The sequence below is a fragment of the Mytilus edulis genome, chromosome 12, assembly GCF_963676685.1.
Source record: "Mytilus edulis chromosome 12, xbMytEdul2.2, whole genome shotgun sequence".
Taxonomy (NCBI): domain Eukaryota; kingdom Metazoa; phylum Mollusca; class Bivalvia; order Mytilida; family Mytilidae; genus Mytilus; species Mytilus edulis.
Genome location: NC_092355.1, coordinates 4927570 through 4947365, shown reverse-complemented (window position 1 = coordinate 4947365; position 19796 = coordinate 4927570). Strand labels below are relative to the sequence as shown.

Sequence of the window (19796 nt, the reverse complement as noted above, 5' to 3'; positions counted from 1 at the left end):
TTATTCATATCAAATACACAGCCCATAATGTACTACGTTTAATACACAAGAAGGTGTGGTATGATTGCCATTGAGAGTATTAGTCTATGCCAGAGACCAAATGACACCAGACATAAACTATAGGTTGGTACATATACAACGTCAAGGTTTGAGCATATACACCTATAACATACACCAAAAGGACAATTGTCAAGCATTTCAAACTAGATAACTAACGGCCTGGTTAATATATAAAAGAATGAAATAATAAACTAAACGATGATAAACAATGAACAACAAAGTCTAATGGAGTGGATTATAGGAATTATATGTCACCATACAGCTTTCACCAAAGAGGAAAACAATCAGCCATGAAATGAATCGCATGAACTTAAATCAAAGTAAGACCGGATGCGGAGACAGGGTAACCGTCTTCTGCTGGGCATCCGCAATCCGCTAAAAGCAGTAAATATATCAGAAATGAACCAACAAAGAATTACTGTGGAAAAAACCTTCACATTGTTTGCGGTTTTAAATTGGTTTATGCTTTCTGGTATTTTATGTTTAAATGAGCAATATTCTCATCTTTAAATATCAAAGTCTAGCCATAATTATTAACCATGTATATAATAAATTTCCACGTACAAAGTTGACATGAACATGTATAGACGTCAACATGGTCGAGACCTTCAAGGTAAGTCTATGTTAAAGGTTAATATCTGAAGCGAAAATTTAATATTTAGACGAATCAAAACATGAGAATGACGTTTACGTTAAATTATGGTCTGATGTGACAACAAACTAACATTTAAAAAATATTATAGAAAATCGTTTAAATTTGGAAAATAATTTATAGTTTTAAGAGAACATTAAGATATGGATGCTGAAACATAGACAATGAAAAAGTGAAATAGTGGATACATTTTTATAAATTATCATGAATGTTATTGTACATATAGATCACTATGTTTTGTAGCAAATGTTCATTGTTATAAAGCTCTAAGAAAGCTATTTGCTGGTAAAATGATTGACTAATTATTTGAGTTATATGACTTCTGTAGATCGGTTTATCATTTTTATGTACATAATTTTATATTTTATATGCTATGATTCGGTTTTTCTTTTTCTACAATTCACTGTCTATGTATAGCGCACCACCACTGGATTTTACCTTGATGTAATATATTTTATCCCTGTTTCTTCCCCCTTTTATAATATTTAATATTACCCGTTATGGGGTGTTCCTTATAATAGGAAGCTCATACGAAGAAAAGAAAGAAGAACTTTTGATCGACCCATATGCATGTTATTGTTCGCGTTATTTGGTTAAAACATACCCTGCTTTCTTCTGATGTGAAGTTTGCTATTTATACATTTTTATCAACCATAATTTTGATGTAAATAAAGATTGCATTATAGTAAATAGACGTTTATTTTTTTATGGATGTGTTTTTAGTTATTTTATGTGTGTATCTATCTTACTGGCTTAAATGAGGGTACGGATGGGTTTTTTCTTAATACATAATAATGAACAAGAAGTGCAGAACAAAAGTCAAACATATAAAGAACAGAGGAACTACCAAAACAATAAAGAATAACGGAGTGCTTAAATATAACCGAACAAAAAGTGCAGAACAAAAGTACTTGCAAAGAACGGAGTTCTGAAATATAAAGAATAGAGAAGAGTAGAGTTCTGAAATATAAAGAATAGAGAATAGTAGAGTTCTGAAATATAAAGAATAGAGAATAGTAGAGTTCTGAAATATAAAAAATAGAGAGAAAAATAGAGTTCTGAAATATAAAAAATAGAGAATAATAGAGTTCTGAAATATAAAAAAATAGGGAAAAATAGAGTTCTGAAATATAAAAAATAGAGAATAGTAGAGTTCTGAAACATAAAAAATAGAGAATAATAGAGTTCTGAAATATAAAAAAATAGGGAAAAATAGAGTTCTGAAATATAAAAAATAGAGAATAATAGAGTTCTGAAATATAAAAAAATAGAGAATAATAGAGTTCTGAAATATAAAGAATAGAGTATAATAAACAAAAAAAATGAAAAAAAAAAATGAGAAAAATGGCCCAAAAAGTTTAGAATAAAGACCCCAAATACACAAAACATTATAAAAAAACAACAACCAATAACGGATCAACAGAATCTAATAATGTCATACCCATGTAGATGTATTTGTTAACAAAATATACAATCATGTTCTACATATTGACCCTATAAGAGTGTATTATATGTCCCAATTATTCATTTTTGACAGTTGTTCATAACATGTTATATTTTGTGAGAACAGGGTAGTGAATGTACAACAATTTAATGGTAAGTCAGTAAGAGGTTAAGTTAATATTCTTATTCGTCAAGAATAGTTGCTGTAATTCATTAAGGCATTTTTTCATCTTTAAAAATTACGCATATTTTGTGAAATTTCCATGAAAATGATTGTATTTTTATTTATTATTTCTGCAAATATATCATTTCTATTATATTCTGTATTTTTTTTTTGTAATTTCTTTTCTGTAATCTGTATTATATACCTAATTGTTATCCTTTATACCTTTGCAACCCATTTTTGTTTATTCTTAATTTTTATGCTATTTTTTCTCTCATCTATGAACCCCATCATTACCCTAAAAAATAATGGAGTGTTTTTGATAAACAATAACAAAACAAAAAAGAAAAAGAAAAGAAGTAAATATAGATAAAACAAATGATAGTGAAAATGCCATGCATGAGGAGAAGAATCCTGAATGAAAATTAAAAGAAGGAACAACAACAATAACATTTACAACACCAACAATACTTTATTTTAAGAGGGTTACAGAGTTATCTTTATAACAAATCTTCCATGGGGCCCTCATCATAGACAATTATATAAAAAAAAAAACATCGTTAAATGATGAAAACACGAACATGACACACAGCATAAAAGCCAAATATAATGACCAATGTTTAACACAACTCCGTAAAATGTAATGAAAGAATAAATATGATTAAATAATTAATATTTTATATTTCTTAATAGGTTGATATCAATAAAATTAATGATTTATTAATTTGTATTTAAAAGAATTAACATTTTTAATCATTCGTAATGATATACATGTAGGCAAATTGTTCCACAAGGATAGTCCAGAATGCATAAAAAAAATCTCGAACAATTCTATTTTCCATTTAGAGAGTAAGAGGTTTTATTGAACAGCTTTTCGCAAGCGGTGTAGATTTTTGTCTTAAAAATGATGAAAACTGGTAGTAAGATATGATCATGAGACATTAATTTTGATACACTTAAATGTCATGATAAATGATCATCAACTTGCGATATTCTATTCTTCGTACGTTCCACTGTCGTGTTTGAATAATGATATTTTATTCTCCGTACGTTCCACTGTCGTGTATGAATAAGGGCTCAGAAAGAGCGAAAGGATCTGTTTTTAGAATTATCATAGCAGCTCTCTTTTGTAATTTTGATATCCATTCAAAACCTGACTGCTACAACTACTCAACAAGTGTTTTTTTTAACTTGTTCCAATAATGACACATTTTGTTTTGTTTTTATTCATAAATATATTGTTATCATTGCACAATCCCTAAACACAAAGGTGCCAGCTGAAGCTCGCCGACGGATGCGGGATCGTTGCCTTGACGACCCATTGATGGCCTTCAGTTGTTATGTTTCTACTCTTTGGTCGAGTCGTTGTCTCTTTGGCACATGTTATCTCGATTTTCATTCTCTAATTTAAAACTTGTTATACATTTGACTGCATTTCACTGGTAAGTTGTAAACAGGTCAAGTTGAATCATTAGAATATAAACCAGTTCAACAATGTTTCGTAAGACAGTTTTTATCCATCCATCACGCGGATACAAAAATAATGGTTGGCTCTTCTGTAACAGTTGTATGACATTTTATAAAATAATCCTACGCCATTGCTTACCATTTCTATAAATTATGGTAATCTAATTGATTTAAAAGCTTACAAAATGGTATAACCATGGTTCCTATGAATAAAACATTGTTAGGACGTTTTACAAACAGATGTGAAAGAACGCGCCATTGTCAAGAGTTCTTATTATTTAGTAGTTAATTTGTCTTCGGATATATTTATACTCTGCAGTAAACATATTATAACTTTGTATTCTTTTCCCCCTGTCTAAACCCTATTAGACACATTTTAGTCAAGTTCATATAAATCAAAATTTCGTTTTTCTTCAAGAACACATGGTGCCAAGTCTGACGTTATTGGAAAAGTCTATTTCTATGGCTACGTGGTATTTGTTTTTTTACATTATATCATGTCATGCTATAAAATAAATATGTTTTATATGATTACAGGAAAAGAGGGAGGAACGGTTTATAACCGTTATACAATACAATAGTTAAATATCCTGTAACCGATGTCATACCTTGGGAAAAACGGTTAAACACGTCCTCATTAAGGTGGTACCTAACACTACAGATAACTCTGTAAAATGAACTAAACGTTTAAATTATTTTCGATTGTTGAGGAAAAAATAAGCTTCTCAATGATCAAAATTAGTGTTTGTCAAACTGCTATATATATATATATATCCAATGAAATATTTCCGTGAAAGTTAAATTTTCATATATTTTTTTAGGTCAAGTAAATATTTTGTCAAAATTTTATGAAAATTAAACGACCCAAATTAATTTTAGTAAAAATATTAGATCCGGTTTAATATTCAAGCGTTGTCATAGCGATCTGCAACTTCTTTCAAAATGTTTTACACATTATGTACAATCTTCACAATTTGTCTTACTTATTGAAATTTATCTCCTTTAAATATCAATAACAACATACATGAAAAGTAAAAATGTGTTAATAATATTATAAACACGATTTTACTACAGTATGACCCTGGGTGCTTCTCACAAAAGAAAACTACTGTATCACGTTATGTGTACTGTTGTAATATTGTAACGTTTACGTAAAATGTTTTTTAGGACATGTCCTTGGTTTAGGTTTTTACTTCAAATGAGAGTTTGTGTGCGGCTGTAATCAACCTTTCTACGTCTGTAAGTAACCGATAAAACTCAAAACAATTTTGTTTTTAATTCAAAGCAATATTTTGTGTATAATTACTATTTTTTATATTTAGATAAGTTTGATGAGAAAGGCCTTAAATATAACTGCTTAATTGAATTTTGTTTACACGTTATTAGTAATTACAAAAATATTTTAGCTTCCTAATGTGTCTGTCCCAACTTATGATCCTATAAACCAACGAATGCTGGGGTTGCTGCCTTTTAATATTTGTGTTTGTTGATTGTATGTCATAAATCTTAATGTTGCTTTTAATCGTTTGAGTTGCTTCACATTTTGCCATGTCCTTTTTTAAAACAGATTATACTGTATGTGGTATGCTCATTGTTACAGTCTTATGACATGAGTTCTGATAGACCGTCTTCTCATGGACAAGCATACCACATCTCTTTATTAGTTATGCCCCTCCTACGATAGTAGAGGGGCATTATGTTTTCTGATCTGTGGCTCCGTTCGTTCGTCCGTTCGTCTGTGCGGCCGTTCAGGTTAAAGTATTTGGTCTAGGTATTTTTTTATTAAGCTGAAGTTTAATCAACTTGAAACTTAGTACACTTGTTGCTCATGATATGATCTTTCTAATTGTAAAGCCAAATTAGACTTTTGACTCCAATTTCATAGTCCACGGAACATAGAAAGTGGGAGTTTCAGGTTAAAGTTTTTGGTCGAAGTAGTTTTTGATGAAGTTGAAGTCCAATCAACTTGAAACTTAGTACATATGTTCTCTATAGTATAATCTGTATAATTTTAATGCCAAATTAGATTATTACCCAATTTCACGGTCCATGAAACATGGAAAAGGATAGTGCGAGTGGGTTCATCCGCGTACTTCGGACACATTCTTGTTTTTCCTATTTCAAAATGATTATTTATTTTAAGGAACCAGAGAACAATGGCTAAAAGTATCACAGAAGAAAACTACAGTGCAACAAACAATAAAACAAATAATGAAGATAAATATGGACAGCAGACGTGTCTTCAGAAATGCCACAATATTACTGTTTATTCTGTGATATATGGACTAACTGTTCTAATGACCAATGCTCTGACCGTCTATATATCATCACAGATCACTACACTCGAGAGACAGTTTGATTTATCGAGTTCACAGAGTGGATTTATACTCAGTTGTAACGATATTGGTTTTACTGTAACTGTTCTATTCGTTAGCCATTTTGGAATCAGGTATCTATATATAAGATATAGTTTCCCTTACCAAAAAATCTCAAACTAATCTAATTTCTATTATACCATTAATGACCAAAAAAAAAAAATACTGCACCAGATGCACATTTCGACAATTGACGTTCTTTAATGAAACAGGAGGCCACAAAACAAAGGACACATATTTGATTAAACCAACAACTCGTGATGACTCTAACAAATAGTTATTCATGTTAGTCAACACTTACTGAAAATTTTCATGCAAATTTGCATCTAAATTAATAAATTACAGGTTAAATCAATCAATAACATTCCAATGTTAATAGGATTTCGAACCAACAAAAAGTTCTTATCACAACAAAGCACCACACAGTTCTATAATATAAAAAAAAGAACAAAGCGACATCGCATTAACAACATACATTAATCGAATTCTGAATCGTATATAATTCTTACTTTAATAATGGACACCAATATTGAATTTAGCCATCGTAATTTTATCTATCGACACGACACGACTCCGATGATTTCTTCTTGAACCAAAGAATGTCAGAAAATTTTAAAACACTTAAATGTTACACATACATAAAAAGTAAAATCACAAATAATCTAAACTCCGAGGACAATACCAAAAGAAAAGTCCCTAATCAAATGACAAAATTAAAAGCTCAAACACATCAAACGAATAGATAACAACTGTCATATTCATCACTTGGTACAGGCATTTTTTAATATAATACATGGTGGAGTAAACCTAGTTTTAAAGCTAGCTTAACCTTTCACTTGTATGACACTCGCATCAAATTCAATTATTACGGTGCTTGAACAATAAAACCCAGACGTAATAGGTAAAAATGTCAAAAATAGGGATACAGAAGTACTGTTTCAAATGGACAGGTGTTTACTTTAGTGTGAAAATAGAACATAAGTAGCACGTAATACAAACGTGAAAAACCTTACATGTGGCGTGGTTAAACATATTGCCTTATTTTTTGCAGATATCACATACCACGTGTGCTGTCATTATTTACTATTATATATGGACTGTCTGGCGTATCCACAAGTTTCCTAAGATTTTTATCGGACCATGGGATACCAAATGATAACGAAAACTCTATATCACAAAGAAACACAACTTCTAACTTGTTATGTGTTATAAGCCGAAATACAACCCTAGACTGTATGACAGAAGGACACGAAAACTCTTCTGGATCTGTTTATAGAATGAAAATTGCATTTATACTTCTGTGTATTTTTATGGGGGTACAAGGTTTTGGAAAAGCCCCTAGAAGTTCCCTAGGAACATTTTACATTGACAGTAATGTGCCTGATAAAACTAGGACCGGATTTTATTTGGGTAGGAAACACAGTATTAGTTTATGCAGGCTAGAAAAGAATATTTTATTTTTGTTCAAAATTACAGGGTCCATTAAGAGCATACAAACCAGATACAATTATTGAAGTTAAACGATTAAAGACTACCATTGGACTTCCGACACAGCGTGAAAATCACGCACCCGAATTAAGGCGGACTTCATATGCCCCCTAAACACAAATGTGAACTAGTTCAGTAAATCTGGAGTCATACTATACCCCAAAACATTTTAATGAATAAATTAAAAAACAAACCCATACAAGACTAACGAAGACCAGAGGCTCCTGATTTGGGACAGATGCAAACATGCGGAGGGGTTTATTATGTTTTATGAGATTTCATTTGAATCTCCCCCTTTACATCTAGTAAGCTTACGTATCTTATAAAAACAACAAGTTTTGAAGAGGTTAACACCTGATTAGGCAGCTGCAGTGACAAATTAAACCATTTCAATCCAGCCACTTTCATACACGTACAAATATAGCGGAATAACAATAGTTTTAAGACTATGCATACAAACTTGAGACAAACGGTCGTAAACATTTTAAATATCCCAACCAAAAAAATACGTTTAATATTTTAATCCTAAATTAAAATAATTTTAATCCTAAATTAAAATAATTTTAATCCTAAATTAAAATATTTGATTTGTCTTCTGTTTAACTTTGACCTATCGTGGAACCCAGCATCACATTGATTTCGATATTTATCTCGCGCATGAATATATCACATTGAAACCGACACAAGGTTTACACACCAACATACATGTATGGTCTTTTGAAGACAGCTTTTTTAACTGACCAATCCAATTTGAATATTTGTCTAAATGCAAATGAAATCATATACGAATTATAGGTATTGAAATGTATTACAGGGATATCCAGCACAATGGCTCTGTTCGGACCATTTCTAGCCATTACCTTAGGTGGAGTGTTTGGCAAAATACCAGTTGATTTAAAAGGTAATTAGATACAGTTTCAGTTTATACTGTATTTTGCATTTTATTTCATCCTTGAATTTACGATTTCTACTATTCAAGAGGAAAGTTGAAATTGTTGCATGTCTATCATTCAGATGCAGATTCATTTCTGATTTATAGATCAATTCCTTTCTTAGAATTCATGCTAAATTACTGAAATCTTCACAATTTTAGCATTTTAGTTAAATTTTTGACCGTTTCCGTCTTAAATGAAAGTGGCCGCATTTGTGTTTATTTTTAGTATTAATAATGATAATACATAACATATATAGCGGTTGATGGTGAACACGGATGCAGTAACTTTCATTTTTGACCAAAAACATCGAAAATTGACATTTTTTGGCATATTTGATATATTTTTCATAGTTTAGCTTGAATCAGAGCGTTTTAAATGACTAAATCAGTAAAAATCTTTCACATAAACTAATTGAATCAACCGAAATAGACACTTAAGTGTTTAAAAAGTGTCCAAAATCTTTCGTCAGATGAACTTGAAATTTGAGGCCATAACCGGCCCATACCTCATTTGACACAACAAATATGAAATAAAACATACAATATGCATACAGTCCAGTGCTTTTCAGATATTTCAATTTCAAAATTTATCATACCGTATTATTACTACACAGCTCTTAAATGTGCAGTATAATTGTAGTACTGTGAAATTATGGTATTCAAACGGTGTAATATTTTGAAAGTACCAAGCAATACAACATTTTTGTACCGTTTCCGAAAAGTATATGTGCAAAAGTAGCAGTGTAAAGTATCATGCAAACTGATTCTTATTATAAATATTTGCTTTTATTTTCATGGTTTTGTTCGATTTCCATCTCCATACAAATGCCCTTATTTGAAAAATATCTCAAAACTAAAGAACTCCATGGTAAATTGAAAAGATCGAGGCGGAAATCCATCAAACCTTATACAATATCAAACGTTAGATTAACATGATTAAATCAACCAACAGAGCGAATGGGAATACATAGTCATTTTCCTAACTTTGTACAGATATTTTCCGAAAAAGAGCCTGGTTTTAAATACAGTTTTACTCAAAATGAAACAAAAAGAATTTGATAATACGATTTTATTTTAATAGAAACTACAATGGAACCTACAGATCCGCGGTGGATTGGCGCATGGTGGATTGGCTTTCTTCTGTTTGGAGTCCTCGGGATTGCATCAGGCTTACCTCTCTTTTTCTGTCCAAGACATATTGAACAAGCTGATTATGCAGTTAATGAGAAACAGGAACATGATGGCGAAAGTTCTTGTTTTTCTTTTTTGAAAGGTTAGAAAATTAAGCTTGTTAATTTGATATTTATACAAACAGATAGATTGATCGATTGATCGTTCAACAAAAATATAGCATGCATTTTCAGGACAAGAACACATTTAAAAAGAAAACAATAGGTATGTAGATATATGAAGATATGGTATGAGAACCAATGAGACAACTCTCCATCCAAGTCACAAGTAGATAGATATAGGAAGATGTGGTGCGAGTGCCAATGAGACAACTCTCCATCTAAATAACAATTAAAAAAAAGTAAACCATTAAAGGTCAATGTACAACCTTCAACACGGAGCCTTGGCTCAGACCAAACAACAAGCTATAAAGGGCCCCAAAATTACTAGTGTAAAACCAATCAAACGGGAAAACCAACGGTCTAATCTATATAAAAAAACGAGAAACACGTATAAATTACATAAACAAACGACAACTACTGTACATCAGATTCCTGACTTAGGACAGATAACTTGCAAACATTTGCAGCGGGATTAAACGTTTTAATGGTACCAAACCTTCTCCCTTTTTCTGAAACAATAGCATAACATCACAGCATAGAAAAACACACGGTAAAATATCAATTGGCAGGCTTAGCTCAATAAAAATACGTAAATTCATACACTATGAACACATAAATTTGATCTGCGATATCTGAATGCAAATGCACAGTTAATAAAGTATTAGGGACAAACATTCAAGGCCAAAAAAACAAACAAACAAGTCCAAACAAAGCCATGGCAAGACACCACTGCGAAATAGTTAACCCTTCGAAAATTATAACTTTTGAAGAAAAAAAAACTGTTTTAATAATACAGGTAAATCTTGAAGTTTATACAAATGTAGTAAGTGAAAATTAAAACATATCTCAAATAATCAAAGTTGGTATATAGACAAGTTCCATATTAATATAATTAAAATAACAAAAAAGCATTATAAACAGTATCAACAGGTCGAATTAACAAGAAAATACGATTTGAGAGTACTCGCAGTTACTGAAAGCTAGTTAAAAGCCAAAAACAATTAATAATAAAAAATCATGCATCAGAGACTAAAATAGTTTATAAAAGTAAATCCATTATAGGTCAAGGTATGACCTTCAACACGGAGCCCTGACTCACACCGAACAGCAAGCTATAAAGGGCCCCAAAATTACTTGTGTAAAAACATTCAAACGGGAAAACCAACGGTCTTATCTATATAAAAACAAGAAACGAAACAAACTTACGAACCTCATAAACAAACGACAACCACTGAACATTAGATTCCTGGTCTGCAATGTAGGGGTCGATGACCTGGATGTAGGCTATTTCTGAAAAATGAGTTTATGTTGGATAAGGACATATTACATTTCATGAGACTTCAAACAGACCTCCCGACGATTTGTTGTAAGGGTTCGTAAATGTTAGCAGATCATGGCATTAAGTAGACCATCGGTGGAGAACTGTGGTCGCTATGGCGTATAGCTTTATTCCTGGAATATTAAATAGGAATAATTTAACGAACCTTTGGTTCATAACTTTTCAGCCAAATCATTGCATTTTATATGTTACCAAAACAGCTATATAAATTCACACAGAGCGAAATCATATCGTAAAGTAAGCTATGTAAGACCCTAGTATGCTAAACATTTAAATTAACCGAAACGAACAACCGAATATTTGCTTTATACAATAACCAAAAATCTTATGACAGTAGGCAAATAACGAAAACCATTGTAACAGGCTCCTAACTTGTGACAGACAATTAAAGACGTGACTGAAATAATTTGTTTTTATTTAGTCTATATATATATATAGATAGTGTTTGAGGCTCGAACCTACCCATTCGTCTGAGGGTAAGCGTATCCTGTGATGCATGCAAGTCAATCCATTTGTTGTAAATGACATTTTATCATTTTGTTTCATTTATAGATATTCCAATAGCTTTATTCAGAATTCTACGAAAACCCGTGTACAGTCTGACTATATTAGCTTTATTGTTTAAACTGTTTGGTGTTATTGGAGGATTGTCCTTTGGTCCGAAATATACAGAAAACCAGTTCAATATCCCAACATGGAAGGCAAACATTATACTAGGTAGGTACTAAATACACAGAAAACCAGTTCAATATCCCAACATGGAAGGCAAGCATTATATTAGGTAGGTATTGAATAAGTCGACGTTCACGAATGCATTCTCGGTAAGGATTTTTAAAAGGGCACAGCAAAACGTTCTAATTGGTTATTATCATGTGTATAAAATAAACCATTATTATAAGTACGGCTTTCAAACCAGAGCCTTGGCTCACACCGAACAACAAGATATAAATGACCCCAAAATGACTAGTGTAAAAGCATTCACGCAGGAAAATAAACGGTCTTATCTATATAAAAACAAGAAAAGAGAAACACTTATGACCAACATCAACAAACGACAATCACTGAACAAGAGGTTCCTGAAAAGGCTGATTGCAAATGAAAAAAATATGAGATATTTCAAAGGCAGTTTGCAATACTATTATACAATTAAAAAAGGGAACGGAGAATGTGTCAAAGAGCAAACAACCCGACCAAAGAGCAGAAAACAGCTTAAGGCCACCCATGGGACTTCAACACATTGAGAAAAATCCCGCACCCGAAGTTGGGCTATAGATTGCCTCTGAAAAAAATTGTACTTGATCAGCGAAAATGAATGTCTATAAGTTTTCCAAACATTCATTTGCCTATGATTTCCATGACGACTACTTAGTTTCGGTTTTAATTGGAAAGATGTTGTGTATTTACAAAAAGTAGTTTCAAAGTTTTGAATTCGTTTAATGTAGTACATATTTTTGTTTCCTTGTTATCAAACACATTTAAGTTCTTTCTAGCAAAATTTGATTTTTTTTCCTTTTATCACTTTGCAATCTGCATGTCAATTCTAATTTTAATTCATATACATTCATGTAGATTGTGCTAGCTTGTATTCTCCGTAAAGTATATCATATACATGGTTCCTTTATTATAATATATAAATATTGATGATATAACGAAAAACAAAAAAAAATCATTGCAAACGCAACGTGTATAACTGGGAACTGTATATTGATAATCATATATATCAATATATTACGACACTCCTGTTAGGTCTGTCAGATATGATTTACGTTTAACATCTTTTATGTATTATCTGATAGAGACTACCCCTTTTCACAATGCTCAGAAAACACATATGAATACAGTTTCCAATGTATAATATTTTATTAAGTATTTTTTCATCTTATAAATACAAAGGATATCAGTCAGAAAGAAACACGTGTCTAAATAAAAGGTTTTTGTTGATTTGTTTCAAATTAGCGTGTTGAAAGCCATACTTTCACCTATAACGGTTTACTTCTACAAATTGTGAATTGGATGGAGAGTTGTATCATTGGCACTCATAACACATCTTCTTATATCTATATGTTTTAAACAGGCGCTGAAAAGTTAGTGACAGCAACACTAGGTACTTTTCTTGGAGGTTATCTGACGTCACGACTTAAGCTGGGCAGACAAGGCTGTATAAAAATGTGTCTGCTTATTGCGGCAATATGTACGTCACTCAACTCACTGAACTTTATATTTGGTTGTGAGAATCCTGATATCATTGGTAAAGACAACAGGTAAGATAAAGCTTTTAAGGAGAGTCTATATGGGGTTTATAGATTGATTTGATTTGATTATTTTTTTGTGATTTAACGCCACTTTTAAGCACCGCTTTTAGGCTATCTGGTGACGGTCAGTTTTTATTGGTGGAGGTTGCCGGAACTCCCGGAGAAAATCACCAACCTTCGAAATGAAAACTGACAATCCAAGTCAAATAAGACTAGAGTCCAGTGCATTCGCACAAGTTGGGTTCACTACTTATGCCACTCAGCCACCGAGGCCGCTGGTATTCACAGAACACATAATAATGGGTCAAAACATCAAACATAGATTAATATAGTTTGATAAAGTAATGAGTTTTAAAATTGAAATGAGTGAATTATTGACGAAAACGATATAAATTATGTCCTCAAAGATACTAAAGAGATACACCTTTCCTTTTATGTCACTTTTCGTCTTACTAGCATTCATACGAATTTCTACCACAGATACTTATGTTATATTTTGATGTTTGTATTGTAACAATGAGCACATATTTTCTTACTTATAGTTCATCACAAAGTTGTCAATGTGAAGGTGTACAGTTTATGGCAGTGTGTGATGGGGTTGGGAGAACGTTTTATTCACCGTGTCATGCTGGATGTACGACTATGATTTCTAATGTAAGTGACAAACATGAAGAAGACTTGCATGGCATTGCATTTTATCTTACCTCCTATACATTTCTAGGAATGCGATTGGTTAAAAGCGACCTCGTGGAAACCGGGTATATTTGATATTAGGCTAGTAGGGAGGCGGGGCTTATTTCATACACGGTTAGTAGTGGTGTTACGTCCCTTTAGAAAAACAAAACAGTACTGAGAAAAAATCTTAAAGATTGCAACAGACGAAGAAATTGATGATTAAGATTGAAATAAATTCATAAAACACATTCAAATTTAACAAGTTGTCATTGTTGGCATCTGTTTTTGTAGGATCAATGGAGTTAATCATGTTAATGCCAACTGTATTGAAGACTTGCTCATTTTGATAGGTCACTGGTCTAAATTTTACACGTAAAGATAGTCGGTAAGATAAATTCGTTACATAGTGTGCTAGTGAAGTAATACGGTATATACGGGGTCAGTAAATTCCATTCGCTCTCACCCCATATGGAATTTACTGACCCCATATATACCGTATTAGGTCACTTGCACACTATGTAACTAATAATAACATTCAAACACATTAAAGGCGTTATTTGTGTTTTATTGGATCAGGATCTGCTTACCCTTCCAGAGCAGCTGAGATCCCCCCCAGTTTTTGATGGAGTTCGTGTTGCGTAGTCTTTAGTTTTCTATGTTTTGTCTTGTGTAGTATAATTTGTCTGTCTGTCTGTCTGTCTGGTTTTTTTTGTTTTTGTTTTTCAGCCATGGCGTTGTTAGTTTGTTTTCGATTTATGAATTTGATTGTCCCTCTAGTATCTTTCGCCACTCTTTTATACGTTCATACATTACTACTGGTTATATATGTAGTGTTTATAATATATACTATTTGGTTTTAGTCTTTTTTCATGTTTGCTATTGTGGTGTCCATTTTTTTCGTCTTGTGAGTTCGACTGTCCCTTTGGTATATTTCGCATCTTTTACAACTATCTAGGTTTTCACAATGGAAAAATAAAGAAATACCTTATCCCTGTTCAAAAAGAAATAGGTAAAGTTCTTCCACAAATTCTATTTGTTAATTTGTCTATATAATACTTTTAACCAACTCTAGCAGTAGGTGAGTATGTCGTACTGGTGTATGTTGTTGATGTCTAATACGTTTATACGAATGAAATCTTTTCAACTAACGCTACCAACGAGTGTAAAAAGCTGATTGTGTCCAATGCGTACCTGTACTCGTGCTAATTCGTATTTAGTAGTATAATGAGTGTTAGAATTGTTCAATTTTGTTTTCATTCGATTCTAGCAATGTACCACGTTACAGTCATGACAGCAGGGAATATTTTTTTATAACTTTTAAATTCAAGAGTGGATGGAGAGTTGTCTCAGTGACACTCATACCACATTTTCTAACAAATACACTCCCGATTATTACCTAATAAAGATATATAGAGGCTGATTCTCAGAAATACATCGACATTTACATCGATATGTGAACACAAAAAAAACCCAAATAAATAGACGGACTGCTGCATATTGTAGATTACCGTATTAGAGTTAATCATATGATAATATCCACCATAAATAACGTATCATTTTTCATTATCAACATGAACATGTAAATTCGTTTTATGCAGATATATAGCAACTGTAGTGAGGCAGCCAATGGTACAATATCAATTGGTATATGTCAGAGTAACTGTCCATATTTGATACCATACGTAGCTGTGGCAGTGTTACTCACATTTGTGGGAACTATGGGAGTCATTCCAGTCTCTCTTATTATTTTACGGTGAGCATTATGTCTAATATTGTAGTGCAAGAACAAAGTCAAAGATAATAGGGTCATAATTTGCTAAACTCCGCGAGTTTTGTCATTTACATAAGATTCATCATAGGCGCATGATTCATAACTTACTTGCATTGCAGTTGGAAATCCAAGTCAAATACAAAGTTATGATGCATTAAAAACCTAAAGTACTGACAAGTTATGCAATTGATCTTATAATATTCGTAACTGCAGCATTAGAGTACAGTCCTTGGATGGTGTAAACTTCCCACTTACACCATACACCATACACCATAACACCATACACCATACACCATTACACCATACACCTTGTACCATTACACCATACACGTTACACCATTGCACCATACACCTTACACATTACACCATACACCATTACCCATTCTATCTACAAGATCCGAAATTACCCATAATGCAATAAATTTCAAATATTAAGATTATTATTATTGTTTATGTTTACAATTTGAAAAAAAAACAAAATAAAAAGAACTTCGTTTTCAACTAATAAAATGTCGTACACCATCATTCACACGTTACACATTCACACCATTCCTCATACACCATTACACCATTCCCCTTACACCATACACCACAGCACCATATACCTTACACCATTGCACCATACACCTTACACCATTGCACCATACACCTTACACCATTTCACCATACACGTTATTTTGGGAAGTTTACACCATCCAAGGGCTGTACAAGTAAGTAACTTAAATTGTATAAAAATTAAAAATCACAAAAATACTGAACTCTAGGGGAAATTCAAAGTTCCTTATCAAATGACAAAATCTTAAACTCAAACACATCATACGAATGGATAACAACAGTAATATTCCTGCCGTGGTACCGGCATTTTCTTTTGTACAAAATGGTGACTAAGACCTGGTTTTATAGCCAGGTAAATCTTTCACTTGTATGAAAGTCGCATCAAATTTCATTATATTGACAACGATGTGTGAACAAAACATACAGAAATATCAGGAAAAAATGTTAAAAATAGATATACAGTAGTCAACATTGTGTTATAATCTTAATCACTATAAAACAATTAAATATGCAACGAAGCACAAAAAGGCATATAAACAAACAACATTAGCAAAAATTAAAGACAAGACTTCAAACAATTTGAATAACACAATGACGGGTTGTATTAAATGATAAAAACTAAGAAACACTATTTAAATGATATATGTATCACCTAGACAAACATCAAATGCATTCAAAGAATGTAATGATCATGTTTGAATTTGAGTAAGTGCTCTTTGATCTAAGATTCTGCATACAAGTTCTATTGTTGTTGTTTCCGAATATTATAAGTAATACATGCCATTAATCGTGTTTTGATTAAACCAACTGATTTTCATGTTATGTTCCTAACACCTAGAACAGTTTTGATATGAAAACAGTGAGGCTTTATTGAATTTCAGTTTTTAAATGCATTGTATATTTTTATTTATTGTGCTCTGTTATGTTTTTACATAATAGATATAGGAAGATGTAGTGTGGGTGCCAATGAGACAACTCTCCATCCAAATAGCAATTTAAAAAAAGTAAACCATTATAGGTCAATGTACGGCCTTCAACACGTAACATTGGCTCACACCGAACAACAAGCTATAAAGGACCCCCAAATTACTAGTGTAAAACCATTCAAACGGGAAAACCAACGGTCTAATCTATATAAAAAAAGGATAACCATGTAATAAAGGATGAACATAATTATAGTTCAAGCCATAATAATATGTACTGTTTCATAATGAATATAACATATTAATGGTGAATATAACATGTTAATGGTGAATATAACATTTTAATGGTGAATAAAATCAAATGAATGGAAAACAACTGTCATCTTCCTGACTTGGTACAGGCATTTTTAAAGTAGAAAATGGAGAATTAAACCATGTTTATAGATATCTAAACCTCTCACTTGTATGTGAGTTGCATTAATGGACCTTTATATACAATATACACCATAATCTGGTCAGCTTTGGTGGATGGATTGGAAAATTTTGTTGTTTATCACAATATCATTACTGTATGATTTTGAAATTAACAAGTACCATACAAAGAATGAATCAGTTTTTATTATTTTATTTTAGGTCACTAGATGATCGAGACAAGTCGATTGCTTTTGGAATGCAATCATTCATTTTATCACTCACAGGTAACTACTTTTTTTTCTTAACATATAAGATGCATAGTTGATGTCAGAGTTTTAAACGGATTGTGTTACAAATTAAGAACTAATAGTTTAGATAGATGTTTGTTTTGTGGGTTCCAACATTCCTGGATGGAGTATAAAAAAGGCATTTTTGTGGATATTTAATTTCCCGGTTCCGCATATTTTACACCAAGCTTATTTACTCACGAATAAAATTAACCAAAATACAATTACCAAAAAATAAAATCGCTCTCAAACTCTCGAAATAATTGGCAATAAAGAACATGTCAACCGAAAAAGAGTATTTAATTTTTGAGCAAAATATTTTGTTGTAGCCATAATATGATGTTAAAATTGTGGAAGCAGACACTTTTTATCATTTCTTTTTGACCGATAAGAAAAATAGAAATATGTTTCATAAAAGATGACGTTCTCTATTTCATTCATTTTAAAAATGAATTCCTCGAATTAAATTCAACCTTTCCTAAATTGTTAGAACGAAACAAGCAAGGGATGGTCTCATCTGATTTAAAAGTTTACCCAAACATGCCTTGCTTTTTGCGATGGTAAATTTGTTTTTGAAATGTCAAATTTATCAATGGGGTGCAATTTCACGGAGTTAATATATAAATGGGAAGACATTTTCATTCCAACATCACAAGCATAATGAAGTTTTGCCAAATTTATTATAGTATTGATACATGTAATTATTGATTTCTATCAACTAAATAAATGCCGTTGTGTTGTTTCCAAAAAAAAGGACCTTTAGAAAAAAAAACCTTTGTGTACAAATTTCATTCAAATAATAAGCAGCTGTAACACAAAATATTCTAATTTATACTTCAAAACAAAATCTTCATAACTTCTTGTAAAATATACGTACTAATAAGGTAAACTGTTTATTACAAAGTATTATATACTTAATAAAAAACACAAATTCACATTTAGTGATTATGGTATCTGTAATCCAATGTATTAGATTTTATAATTCAGTAAACGTCCTCATTGGAATATATCGTGTATATCAATAATAAGCTATGCATACCATTGTATCGAAAACAGAACAGACAGTCTGAAAAAATACCACAAAGAGTGAAAAAAAAAAATACAACATTATGCTGTTCCGGAAGTTTTATCGTAAACAACATTCTCTATAAAACGTGGTTAGTTACTCAAGTGGAAAACCGTCATACATTAATCCTAAACATTTTTTATTGTTTACTTCTAGTTTTCATCCCTGCACCGATAGTGTTTGGTCACTTGTTTGACAGTGTATGTAAAGAATGGAGTACTTCCTGTGGAACAAAAGGAGCATGCGCATTGTATGATATTGAAGCTATGCGATACACATTGAACTCTGTTGAAGTTGGAGTAGGGTTGATTGTTTTCGTTATTTACATATTCATATTTCATATCGCAAAAAGAGATGACGCAAAGAAAAAAAACTCTGAAAATGGGCATGAAATGAATAAAACAATAGTTATATAAGTTGTTATTATGTCTTGTTTATTTTGTTGTGGCATTAAACATTTATTTATCCTTTTGTATTTTTCATAGCGACAAATATGTTCTTTACCTTTAATCTTTAAAAGTTGTTTCAATAATGCATATATATTGATTCCTACACTGCAACAAATGTATTACGATACTTCTCTACTCGAGACAGTTAAATTTTATTATTTAAAGCGCTAGGTTTGCCGAGCTTTTTAAAT

The 19796-nt window shown here is 31.7% G+C and overlaps 1 protein-coding gene across 1 annotated transcript; it reads left to right on the top strand.

The window, feature by feature from the left end:
- The first annotated feature begins 4950 nt into the window (after positions 1-4950).
- Positions 4951-19577, top strand: LOC139499526 (solute carrier organic anion transporter family member 2B1-like). The gene is made up of 11 exons (XM_071288242.1): positions 4951-5024; positions 5929-6234; positions 7212-7570; positions 8463-8549; positions 9664-9855; positions 11766-11930; positions 13288-13474; positions 14008-14119; positions 15739-15893; positions 18023-18087; positions 19313-19577. Exons 2-11 carry the CDS (start codon positions 5942-5944, stop codon positions 19570-19572), a joined length of 1875 nt encoding a protein of 624 aa, XP_071144343.1. The 5' UTR covers positions 4951-5024; positions 5929-5941; the 3' UTR covers positions 19573-19577.
- Positions 19578-19796: the final 219 nt, after the last annotated feature.

Bases quoted from the DNA above. Each gene is read 5' to 3' on its own strand.
- LOC139499526 (XM_071288242.1), top strand. From the start codon at position 5,942: ATGGCTAAAAGTATCACAGAAGAAAACTACAGTGCAACAAACAATAAA. The intron at 7,571-8,462 runs GTAGGAAACACA...AATGTATTACAG, and splicing joins TAGGACCGGATTTTATTTGG to GGATATCCAGCACAATGGCT. The intron at 11,931-13,287 runs GTAGGTACTAAA...TGTTTTAAACAG, and splicing joins GAAGGCAAACATTATACTAG to GCGCTGAAAAGTTAGTGACA.